Source organism: Gasterosteus aculeatus, chromosome 9 (genome assembly GCF_964276395.1).
Source record: "Gasterosteus aculeatus chromosome 9, fGasAcu3.hap1.1, whole genome shotgun sequence".
Classification (NCBI taxonomy): domain Eukaryota; kingdom Metazoa; phylum Chordata; class Actinopteri; order Perciformes; family Gasterosteidae; genus Gasterosteus; species Gasterosteus aculeatus.
Window position 1 is genome coordinate 22,258,615 of NC_135696.1, and position 12,500 is coordinate 22,271,114.

At 47.9% G+C, this 12,500-nt stretch overlaps 1 protein-coding gene across 1 annotated transcript in view; it reads right to left on the reverse strand.

Annotated features, from left to right (window-relative positions):
- Positions 1-12,500, reverse strand: part of cacna1ib (calcium voltage-gated channel subunit alpha1 Ib) — an 85,107-nt gene that overhangs the window by 46,874 nt on the left and 25,733 nt on the right. Inside the window, exons 3-5 of the mRNA XM_078079880.1 lie at positions 11,851-11,962; positions 9,809-9,942; positions 1,589-1,686 (exon numbers count right to left, since the gene is read on the reverse strand). Coding sequence (XP_077936006.1) covers positions 1,589-1,686; positions 9,809-9,942; positions 11,851-11,962 — 344 coding nt within the window. The remainder of the gene's footprint in view (positions 1-1,588; positions 1,687-9,808; positions 9,943-11,850; positions 11,963-12,500) is intronic.

Below are 12,500 nucleotides of genomic sequence, written 5' to 3' on the forward strand. Positions count from 1 at the left end.
AGTGTATTTTTAGTATTCTGTGTGTGTGTGTGTGTGTGTGTGTGTGCGTGTGTGTGTGTGCGTCTCTGTGTCCGTCCAGTGATAATATGTAATAACGGACCGATGAGTCTCTCTCTCTAATATGAAACATTTCCATAAAGCCCGTGTATGATCATAATTAGCTGATCAGTCTTTAATCTCAAGGCCCATTTGTTGGCTGTGACCCGCGGGAGGAGATTTGAAGGCGGGGTTAAACTCTGATTGAGCATTTGGTCGACTAATCGGGGTCCTGATTCTTTCTACAACGAAACACACGCGAGCGTAACTTAAGTGTTCGACCATTGTTCATCAATTGTTTCTGCACACACAATAAATACCAAGTGACAGATTCTGCTTGTGTGAAGGGTTTATTGATAACGGGTTACATTTGTAGTGTTCGGACTCCTTTTAATAGATTGATCATCATCCATCACTGTTCTTTAGCGCTGCAGCAGGAGACCAATCACAGCTCAACAATACGAGACCAATGAATCTCTGCCGTTTGTTACAGCAAACGTTACAAATACTGAAGAATGGGTTGAACTTCACACTGTTACTTTTATTGAGTTGTCACGTAGTCGTGGTAACGTAGTCAGAGGGATGTAGTCGGTGTAACGTCGTCGTGGTAACGTAGTCGGGGTAACATAGTTGGGGTGACGTAGTCGGGGTGGCGTAGTCGGTGTAACGTAGTCGGGGTGACATAGTCACAGGGACGTAGTCGGTGTAACGTAGTCGGGGTGACGTAGTCGGTGTAACGTAGTCGGGGTGACATAGTCACAGGGACGTAGTCGGTGTAACGTAGTCGGGGTGACGTAGTCGGTGTAACGTAGTCGGGGTGACATAGTCACAGGGACGTAGTCGGTGTAACGTAGTCGGGGTGGCGTTGTCAGAGGGGCGTAGTCGGGGTAACGTAGTCGGGGTGGCGTAGTCGCTGTAACGTAGTCGGGGTGACGTAGTCGCTGTAACGTAGTCGGGGTGACGTAGTCGCTGTAACGTAGTCGGGGTGGCGTAGTCGTGGTGACGTAGTCACGGTAACCAGTCAGACTGAAGGAGGTTGAACGCTCCTGTTAGCGGGTCTGAATGGGTTCCATGACTCCATCAGCGCCCCGTTGGACGCTGGTCCCTGATCCGGTCCCGGGAGGCTGTGAGTCTTTGCAGCTCGGGGGGGTCGGACCCCGAGAGGAGCTCAGCGGGGGGGCGTCTTTAACAGAAGGACGATTTATTGATCTGTTCGCTGCTTTAGGTTTTTAAAGGGTTTTTTCTGCACAAACGTCATCTTGCAAAAACATTTAGTTTTGTGCTTGAGAAGTTTTAAAAGTCCACATTTGAGCATCAGGATATTCAGCCTGGTTTCTTCACAGTACTTATTTTTTATAATAATTATTTACATAATAATACATATTTCTTCTCTACTCATCCATCACGACTCCTCTGATCTTCCTCCACTGATTTCTTCTCCACCTCCCTCCACCCACTCGGCCTCCTCTTCCAGAAACAGAAGATTCATCTGCTGGTCGCGTTTGACCGTCATGCGTTTTCCTCCTTTTGCATTAAGACTTTAAGCACTTACTTGGCACCCTGTTAATCGCCTTGAGGGGCCGCAGGACCCTCACCGTCCTGATGGCGGTGAAGTTGACGTTCTGCAGGTCCAGCGAGTACTCGACCATCCTGGAGGAGTCACACAAGAACACACGTGTGATGAGTAATGTCCTCCGAGTGCAGACCTCCTCAATCCCTCCATACGCATATATATATATATATATATAGATATATATATATTAAAGCTTTAAAGGCGTTAACATCTCACTGCGGGGAGAAAGCACACGTCACCTGGAGGAGGAGAAATGGAGGAGAGAGGGAGTGAGGAGGCCCAGAAGGAAAGGAGAGGAGGAGGAAGGGATCAGCAGCAGAGCGCCGAGGGACGATTAAGTGCAATATAACGCCGGCAATAAAGGGAGATTGACAGGGTGGGGTTGGGGGGGTGGAGGGTTTTATCAAGTGCTGGAGATAATTACAACGAGAAGAGGGCCGGGGGGGCCGGGGGGCCGTCAGAGGAAGAGGGTTGTCAAGACAAAAGAAAAAGCAGAAAAAGAAGAAGTCAGGTCTTTCCCACAGATGTTCTTCTCCGAGGTCTCCAGCGCTCGGAACAGCTGCTTCTCCCTCACAGGTAGGAGACCTTTCGGCCAATTACCCGTGACCTCTGACCCCCCGGAGCCGCGGCTCGGCACAGATGGTTTAACGACCTCCTGGAGTCTCAACGTTTAGAAAGCAACATAGTCCTCACAACGATAGAAGAATAAGGATGAGCGTGTGTGTGTGTGAGGGAGAGTGTATCCGTCCAATCATCTGCTCTGTGTGTGAGGACCTGGGTGCTATCGAGGTGTGTGTCATTGTGCTTGTGTGTGTGTGTTTCTGTGTATACATCATTGTGTGCAGTATAATTGTGTGTGTGGTCAGAATGAGTTGTGTTATCTGAAATTGCTGACAGAATTTGTTGTATAAAACAGATGTTCACACACACACACACACACACACACACACACACACACAGTAGATAAAATGATTGGAGCAGACTCACAAAGCTGTGTCAACTAAAAACACACACACCTCTTTTTCTACACTACAGTCTGAACAGAAATATACAGATGGACCCACACACAGACACACACACACATAGACACACACACACACACACACACACACACACAGACACACAGGTCAAAGTAAATTTAGTGTCTCTGTCTGACTCAATGCTGCCTCATGAATATTTGAAAAGGACGAACTTTAGTTCCTCAGACAACTTAAAGGTGTGTGTGTGTGTGTGTGTGTGTGTGTGTGTGTGTGTGTGTGTGTGTGTGTGTGTTTTTACGCTTGTGTGTGTGTGTACTTTTAAACCACTTCTGTCATTTCCTAGTTTACCCCCCCTCCCTTAACCCCCCAAAAAGAAGAAGTTGAAGTTGTTTATTTAAAGGCGCTGCAGGTTCACAACTTCTACCACAATGATACACAAAACTATCAGAATGACTCCATTCATCTCAGAGACACACACACACACACACACACACACACACACACACTGTGTAGTGTCACAGCATTAAATCCTGGAGCCAGCACGAAGAAGAAGATGATGAAGACGATGAAGGAGATCTTCTCTAACTGGGACCCAGCAGCAGAAGTTCCTCACAGAGCGTCACATGATCCCTGGTCCACATCTCACACGTTCAGGTCCAAATAGAAGGCTGAGAGAAACGAGGCGGCTGGAGAGCATTGAATGTCTCTCAGGTCCACAAGGAGCCCGTCTCCTGAAGACGCCATTCATTATTCAAATGAGCTTAATGGATGCAGTAGATCTTCTGTCCCCAGCAGGCGTCGGCCAGTCAGAGAGAAGGAGCGCGAACGCACACACACACACACACACACACACACACTCACACACTCAAATCTTATCCTTTATTTTTGTCTCTAAATGTCTCCAGATGTTTCCCTTTTAGGTCATCAAAGATGAACAGCGGACTTCTGGAGCAGCTGCTCTAATCGATCAATGAGCGGGGCGTCACCATGACGACGTCCACCTCTTTCAGCCGTCTTCTGCTCCCTGCTGGGTTCGAAGCCTGCGGTCCTGAATGTAGCCGTGACCCCCCCCCCACCCCCCAGCGTGCTCTCATGCAGATGTGAGGGTGTTGTTCCTCCGGCGAGTCCACAAACATCTACCTCATCAAAGCCTCACGTGTACTTATTTGTACCAGTCGACCCCAGCTGGACCGGACTCATGGGAAGTTCTGACCGAGGGTTATTGTGTATTTAAGCAATAAGGTACGAGAGGCTGAACTTCATCGGACCCTCCAGCTGTTACACCATTAACATTATCAACAGTGCTGCCTTTGCTTTTATAATACGGCTACCAGAGAAATTACAATTATAATTGTCCGGTTGGGAAAGTTCACATTGCCTCAAACAGACCAAACCGATCAAACCGATCAAACAGACCAAACAGACCAAACAGACCAAACCGATCAAACCGATCAAACAGACCAAACAGACCAAACCGACCAAACAGACCAAACCGATCAAACCGATCAAACAGACCAAACAGACCAAACCGATCAAACAGACCAAACAGACCAAACAGACCAAACCGATCAAACAGACCAAACAGACCAAACAGACCAAACCGATCAAACAGACCAAACCGATCAAACAGACCAAACAGACCAAACCGATCAAACAGACCAAACAGACCAAACCGATCAAACAGACCAAACCGATCAAACAGACCAAACAGACCAAACAGACCAAACCGATCAAACAGATCAAACAGACCAAACAGACCAAACTGATCAAACAGACCAAACAGACCAAACAGACCAAACCGATCAAACAGACCAAACAGACCAAACTGATCAAACAGACCAAACAGACCAAACCGATCAAACAGACCAAACAGACCAAACCGATCAAACAGACCAAACAGACCAAACTGATCAAACAGACCAAACAGACCAAACAGACCAAACCGATCAAACAGACCAAACAGACCAAACTGATCAAACAGACCAAACAGACCAAACCGATCAAACAGACCAAACAGACCAAACTGATCAAACAGACCAAACAGACCAAACCGATCAAACAGACCAAACAGACCAAACCGATCAAACAGACCAAACAGACCAAACTGATCAAACAGACCAAACAGACCAAACAGACCAAACCGATCAAACAGACCAAACAGACCAAACTGATCAAACAGACCAAACAGACCAAACCGATCAAACAGACCAAACAGACCAAACAGACCAAACCGATCAAACAGACCAAACAGACCAAACAGACCAAAAAGATCAAACCGATCAAACAGATCAAACAGATAATTTGTGGGATTTGCAGGTTTTTTTTCGGCGATCGCCACCGAGTTAAAACCCCCGTGACTCACTCTCAACCAATCAGAACGCTGGATTTCATCTACCCGCATTATAAATATACACATATATCATCTGTAAAAGGCCACACAAGGACACATCTCACATGTGGTGTCAGAAACTACGCAGGATCATTAACTCGATGACCTCATGCGCCATCTTCCCGATCAAGCTCATCAGAACACGGAAAGAAAACAGAAACGCAACTAAAGACCAGCAGCTACTTGTCATTTGCAGAACATTATTACTTCCATCCACTATTTCTCATTCCAGCCCTCAGACAGAGAGACGCTATTCGCTCACATGCAGTATATGCATGTGTACAGGAATATATGTAGTTGTGAGCGAGATGAACGGAGGTCTTCCATCTGCTCTCTGCCTGTGTGAGGGTTGCCAGCTCCGCACGTAAAGGGGAATCCGTTAAAACGTCTACGGAAAGCATATGTTTGATATCCGAGGGACACAAACACCTTAAATCACAACAGGGAGGAACAGATGGCGTTCAACAAAAGATTAAAAAACACAGTAGCAGAGAGAGAGAAACACCCACATGTGTTTGGGAACACTGGGATTACATCTGATTTGATCAAATGTAAATGGCTGGATTCTGATGGGCAGGTGACACGGGCCCTCGTGAGGGACACGGACTGTAAGAGTGTTTCCTGGGGTCAAAATAGTCTCTATTTATTGATGAAATATACACATAGACTGATAGATAAATGGGGGAAGTGATGGATGGATGCAGGATGGATGCAGGATGGATGGATGCAGGAGCCTCCAGGAGCCGATCCCCCAGCCAGCGTCTGTGCCTCCCACAATGGGAGGAAGCGGTTCCTGTTTGTTTTGATCGGCGCTCCCTCGGCTCCCCTCCTGCTCCCTTCGCTGAGTGCAGGAGACAGATAGAGGGGGAGGAGCCGGGAGGGAAGGCGGGATCCTGAGAGAGGGAGGCGCACAGCTGCTCCTGCGCTCACCGATAGCAGATGAAAGGACGCACACGTGAACGGGCGCATACACACAGGCATTCCCTGCCGGGGGGGTCCATGGAGACAAACATGTCTGAAGAAGCGTCCCAATGAAAGGAACAAATACGACTTCAAGGGAAGAATAATTCTTGCGGTTCTTAGCGGTGAAACGGCTCCCTCACGTATTAACGTTAACCAGAGTGTAAATATCATTTTCCACTCCAATATTCAGTAGAATCTGGGATGATGTTTCTCGTCTCTGATCTCTGGTCATGTGACATTGCAAACAACCAATCAGTGTTTAGATCAACAGGAAGAGCGCTAGCAGCAGCGTTAGCAGCATTGCTAACGGCTAACCAACGGAGGTTCACTTCAGATACATTATGACACTTTCCTTTTAAGTTACAAACAGATGTTACTTCTAAAGGTTGTAACTCAGCTGCTACCTTTGTACCTTTGAAATAAACGTGGACATTTTTAAAGACACACAACCTTCACCCCGGAGACGGCGCTTTCTGTCCCAGGTAGGTAAGTTTATTATCTTTGTGATGTGTCATAGGTAACGTAGCCTCAGTACAAAATGAGTATTTATCACACTATATTAAACAAAACCCACAATATGGATGTTTTGAACTGGCAGTGTCTCTGATTCTGAAGGACAGCGCGTACCCACCAAGCTGCCGCAGGCTTCCAGAGAACATCAGTGGGAACGTGATTGATTATTGATAAAAGTCGATTCATGCCAATATCTTCCTTTTTTTCCCGGCGCCGTTTCCACCTCCTTCCTCTTCAAGCAGCCGGGGAGGAACTCCTAATGAGCACCTTCCTTCTAAAGCCTCGTGGGGACGCACATATGAGGGGGTTGTTACTCACAACGTTCCCTCGGGAGGGACAAACGGTCTCCGTAGGTGTCACTGGGTGACGTTTGTACAGAGAATGATCTGAAGAAGACGTCTCTCGTTCACACGACCATCGGGGAGCAATTTGGCATCAAGGACGCTACGAGAAGCGGAAGCTGAGGATCAACACCCCCATCTTGTGATTATGAAACAAGCTGCTGCGTCGGCTTTAGCCGCTAATGACGCTGACAAAGGAACAACGTGGAAGGGTCGAAGAACAGATGTCTCTTTGCACCTGAACAGGCGCACTTACACTTATTACATCATTACACGACGGACGCCGAGTCCCCACGAGGGACAGAGACATCCACACTGTGACGCACAGAAACACTACTTGGGATTTATTACCAATGTCCGTAAAAATGACTTTTGTTTACAAGAACACAGGCTTCAGCCTCCCGGGCTGGCTGAGCGTCTTCTGCTGCTACGTTTTATAGCGTTCCCCAACCTCCTCCGTGTGTGGAGGAAACAAGATGGCAAGATGTCGGAGGGGGGGGGGGGGGGTCATAACCTCAGGACGGAACAACCAGGGCGGTAAAATCTGGATGAAAAATGGTTCACCTTCCCTTCAGGGTGAAGGTTCCTGTAAAAGGGAATACATATTCTCTATGACCAGAACCAATAGTGAGGGAACCTCAATCGGTGTACAGCTTGTCTGTATACAGTTTAATTAGGGGGGGCTGCGACTTGATTGTTTTAACACTTTGTAGTAATTACTTTCCCTCTCATGTGCCAGGAGATAATGTGGTGATTTGGAAATGTCTACTTCGTGACAGAGTTAGTTTGTTCTTCTGTATGAGGCTTTATTTGTCAAACTATCCCACAGAATCCCCAGAGGACCTGAAAGGAAACCCATTAAGGTATCAATGAGATCAAAGAAAGGCGCCTTGAAGGAACCTCACACTACAGTGGTAAAATAATCAATTCCACTCAGCTGGCAGCTGCTGTGACCTTCGGCTGCAATGAGAATCCATAATGTATTCTGTGGCAACAAGCCGCCCGTATGGGGCTTCTAGTGCGAGAGGAAACACGTGTACAGTTTGATTTAGAGTTGCTTCATCCATCACCTGAAACCAGCCGTGACTGCGCTGTAACCTGGAGTGCGTATGACATCATCCCGAAAAAAAAGGCCAACTGGTCCGCTGTGGGTCCAGCTGTGGATTGTAAACTATTCTATTGTGAGCTACTGATGAAGAGTGTGTGGTATAATACCTACAAACAACAACAACACAGAGACACTCCCAGTCCTGATCAACATAGACACTGAAAATAACAAAAGACGACGATGAAAGGAAACAGAGAGCGGTCAGAGTTACAAACACCCTGATGGAGAAAGTAATACGGAGACTTCATATGGATTCTACTGGTGGAAGGTTACAAGGTACCAGATGAAAACATCTCAGAGCATAAAGCACACTGCTTCATGCCGGGTGGGGTTACCTCGCTGAAGGGCTCACATGAAGGGGTTACCTCGCTAAAGGGCTCATATGAAGGGGTTACCTCGCTAAAGGGTTCATATGAAGGGGTTACCTCGCTAAAGGGCTCATATGAAGGGGTTACCTCGCTAAAGGGCCCACATGAAGGGGTTACCTCACTAAAGGGCTCATCTGAAGGGGTTACCTCGCTAAAGGGCTCATATGAAGGGGTTACCTCGCTAAAGGGCTCATATGAAGGGGTTACCTCGCTAAAGGGTTCATATGAAGGGGTTACCTCGCTAAAGGGCTCATATGAAGGGGTTACCTCGCTAAAGGGCTCATATGAAGGGGTTACCTCGCTAAAGGGCTCACATGAAGGGGTTACCTCGGTAAAGCGCTCATATGAAGGGGTTACCTCGCTAAAGGGTTCATATGAAGGGGTTACCCCGCTAAAGGGTTCATATGAAGGGGTTACCTCGGTAAAGGGTTCATCTGAAGGGGTTACCTCGCTAAAGGGTTCATATGAAGGGGTTACCTCGCTAAAGGGTTCATATGAAGGGGTTACCGCGCTAAAGGGCTCATATGAAGGGGTTACCTCGCTAAAGGGTTCATATGAAGGGGTTACCTCGCTAAAGGGCTCATATGAAGGGGTTACCCCGCTAAAGGGTTCATATGAAGGGGTTACCTCGGTAAAGGGCTCACATGAAGGGGTTACCTCGGTAAAGCGCTCAAATGAAGGGGTTACCTCGCTAAAGGGTTCATCTGAAGGGGTTACCTCGCTAAAGGGCTCATATGAAGGGGTTACCCCGCTAAAGGGTTCATATGAAGGGGGTACCTCGTTAAAGGGCCCACATGAAGGGGTTACCTCGCTAAAGGGCTCATCTGAAGGGGTTACCTTGCTAAAGGGCTCATCTGAAGGGGTTACCTCGCTAAAGGGTTCATCTGAAGGGGTTACCTCGCTAAAGGGTTCACATGAAGGGGTTACCTCGCTAAAGGGTTCACATGAAGGGGTTACCTCGCTAAAGGGCTCATCTGAAGGGGTTACCTCGCTAAAGGGTTCATCTGAAGGGGTTACCTCGCTAAAGGGTTCACATGAAGGGGTTACCTCGCTAAAGGGTTCATCTGAAGGGGTTACCTCGCTAAAGGGTTCATCTGAAGGGGTTACCTCGCTAAAGGGCTCATATGAAGGGGTTACCTCGCTAAAGGGCTCATATGAAGGGGTTACCTCACTAAAGGGTTCATCTGAAGGGGTTACCTCGCTAAAGGGCTCATATGAAGGGGTTACCTCGCTAAAGGGCTCATATGAAGGGGTTACCTCACTAAAGGGTTCATCTGAAGGGGTTACCTCGCTAAAGGGCTCATATGAAGGGGTTACCTCGCTAAAGGGTTCATATGAAGGGGTTACCCCGCTAAAGGGTTCATATGAAGGGGTTACCTCGCTAAAGGGTTCATCTGAAGGGGTTACCTCGCTAAAGGGCTCATATGAAGGGGTTACCTCGCTAAAGGGCTCATATGAAGGGGTTACCTCAGTAAAGGGCTCATATGAAGGGGTTACCTCGCTAGAGGTACAACGTCAGACAGGAAGTCACACTCACCCCGCCATGACGATGAAGAAATCCAGCCGGTTCCACGTGTCCCCGAGGTAACAGTGTGGTCCAAAGATCCCCAGGGCGACCATCTTTATAACCATCTCCATGGCGAAGAAGATGTAGATGAAAGCATCAAAGGCCTGACAAAGAGACAGGGACACAAAGAGAGACATTTTTCACAGCAGATAAGACACATCATAAGAGGGTCAAAATGGAAATATAAATATATATATACATATATATATATAAACATAATAGTAAATATTTATCAGTCAAATCAAATAGTTCACAGGATATGCTTCTAGTTTCGTTCTAGTGCTTTTAATACTTTACTTGTCTTTCTCCAGGGTTTGTATGAAGGTAATAAAGTCCTTCATGAACATGAGAACTCCATATCTCTGATTCTCTTTGATTCTTTTAAACAGTGGCTTTCATCCCTCTGGAGGAAAATCCACTTGGGACTCGATGAATCCGATGTGTCCCTTTTACCAAATCTTTGCATTTACCTTGTGAAATGAATGTTCCTATTAGTCTCTGAATGGCATCCAAGCTGCCTGAGGTGGATAATGACAGCATGAGCCTGCTGAACCCCTGTGGTGAAACTAGAGGGATTTATGACCGTGAACATGAAGAGACTCTTCATGTTCTCTTTGCATACATTTGTTTTTTTAATGGATTCACCGCTGGCGGAGTTTGTGGCGACGCGCCGAAGGTCGTCTCACAGCATTGTGTGGGAAATGTCATGTTACCTTCAACCATTATCTATATCACGTGACGTATATATGTATTCATCATCATCTCAGGGTAGCTTCGGTCCAGTCCACGATTGATGAAGCTCGTGAGCTTCTCGCAGGCTTTTGAGGAGCCCGTTTCTGGTGAAATATATTCACAACATGACCCATAATCTGCCACCGCTGGATTCCCTTTAGATGTTCAACACAACACAATGGGGCGACGCGCTTGGCCTTGCTTGTAATTTGATTTTCACAAGGCGAAGCACCGAAGGCAGGGTGTCAGGAGAGGATCAAGCATCTGAAGGTCCAAACGACCTCTGACCCTCACAGAACAAACTGGGATCCGAAAATCCCAATTCATCCAGTCATCCAGTCATCCAGTCATCCGTCCACAGTGAACGAGCCTCCAGCAGCTCTTTAAGAACACTTCTGTTAGAGCTTAAAGATCGGACCGGACTTTCTGAGAGCAGAGTATTGAGCGTAGCACTGCGGCGCACGGAATCCATGTTGGTATTGAACCGCCTCTGTGGATACTCGGAGGAGAGATTCTATTGCCCCCCCCCCCCCCCCCCCCCCCCCAGGGAGCCGGATCAATCCGCTAGCGTTGCCTTTTGGGAGCGCTTGTGTGAGAACTTGGAAGGCGATTGAATGAGCGCTTCGCCCCGACAGGCCGGAGACACATGTGCACTAGGGTGTGCAGGTGTGCACGTGGGGGGCAAGGCCACAATCAAAAGACCTGCTAGCAGTGAGTCACTGAAGGGGGGGGGGGTAAGAGGCGAGGAAGGGCTGTGTGTGTGCGTGTGTGTGTGTGTGTGTAGGTGCACTGATTTGTTATCTCGACGTTTGAGTGCTTCCGATCAAATATACATGAGGACTTTATTTATAGGGGAGTAGAACCAGAGTTCCACGCTAGTGTGAGGGGGGGCCGTGAAGCCCCCTGCAGAGAAGCCATAGAGCGGAAGAGAAAAGGTGACGCAGGTTCTGTCGCCCAAGCAGGCCGTTCAGACCCCCCCTCGCTGCACGGGGGGGGGGCAGGCGATGCACCTGGCAGGCGCCACAAAACAAGCAATAAAAGGTGTTTTGAGAACGTGTGAGAGGTTCTTCAGGGGGGCTGCAGCAGAACGATGACTCTCAGGACGCCGTCCTTCGTATGGGGGACAAAAGACACGGTGTTGTAGTTGTAAACCTCCCTCTTACTGCAACAAATGAACACTTCAGTTCAATAAGACGCCAACGAACCAGAATCATGCAGCAACATTTTTGAGGGAGGAGCATCACTGGAGAAGATCAGATGTTGTGTGTGTGTGTTCCTACCTGCAGTATTTGGCACCTGTCGGACGTGCAGTCGATGTTCTCACAGGGCTGGTACATCCCCAGAGTCACGCAGTTCAGCAGGATCACCATCATGCTGACGCGCTCAAACCACGTGTAGGCGGCCGGCGTTAAGGAGAAGGTTCAGGGAGACGAGGGGACACAACAAAGTATTCCAAGGTTTCTTTTCTCAAGCTGTGAGTTTATGGTCATTGGGTTTCTGGACCTTCTGGGACCTCTAGAGAGCAGCAGTGAAACCTGGGAGATAATCTGCTAAGTCACACGCTAACACTGAAACAAGATGGATGCAACTCTCACAGCTCAGCGGCCTCCCTTCTCGACACGCTTCTCCTTCTCTTCGCCTGAACCTGTTTTCTAGGAAACAGCCGGGTCGCTGTACGAATCGCCACATGTGCAAACGGCAGGAAATATGTTGAGCACACAAACACGCCAACGCACAAGTACGGGAAGGTGCACGGATGCTAAATGTGCACGTTCAACCCGCCGACATCTTCAAGGAGAAGCAACGCGTTGACGCACTCAGCGAGATCCTCAGCGCGGTAGTTCAAAATGAAAGAAAACATTTCTGTCTTTTCGTCATGAAATTTCTAGACACACCAGATTTTCACTGTTTTTAAAATATACCTGATATT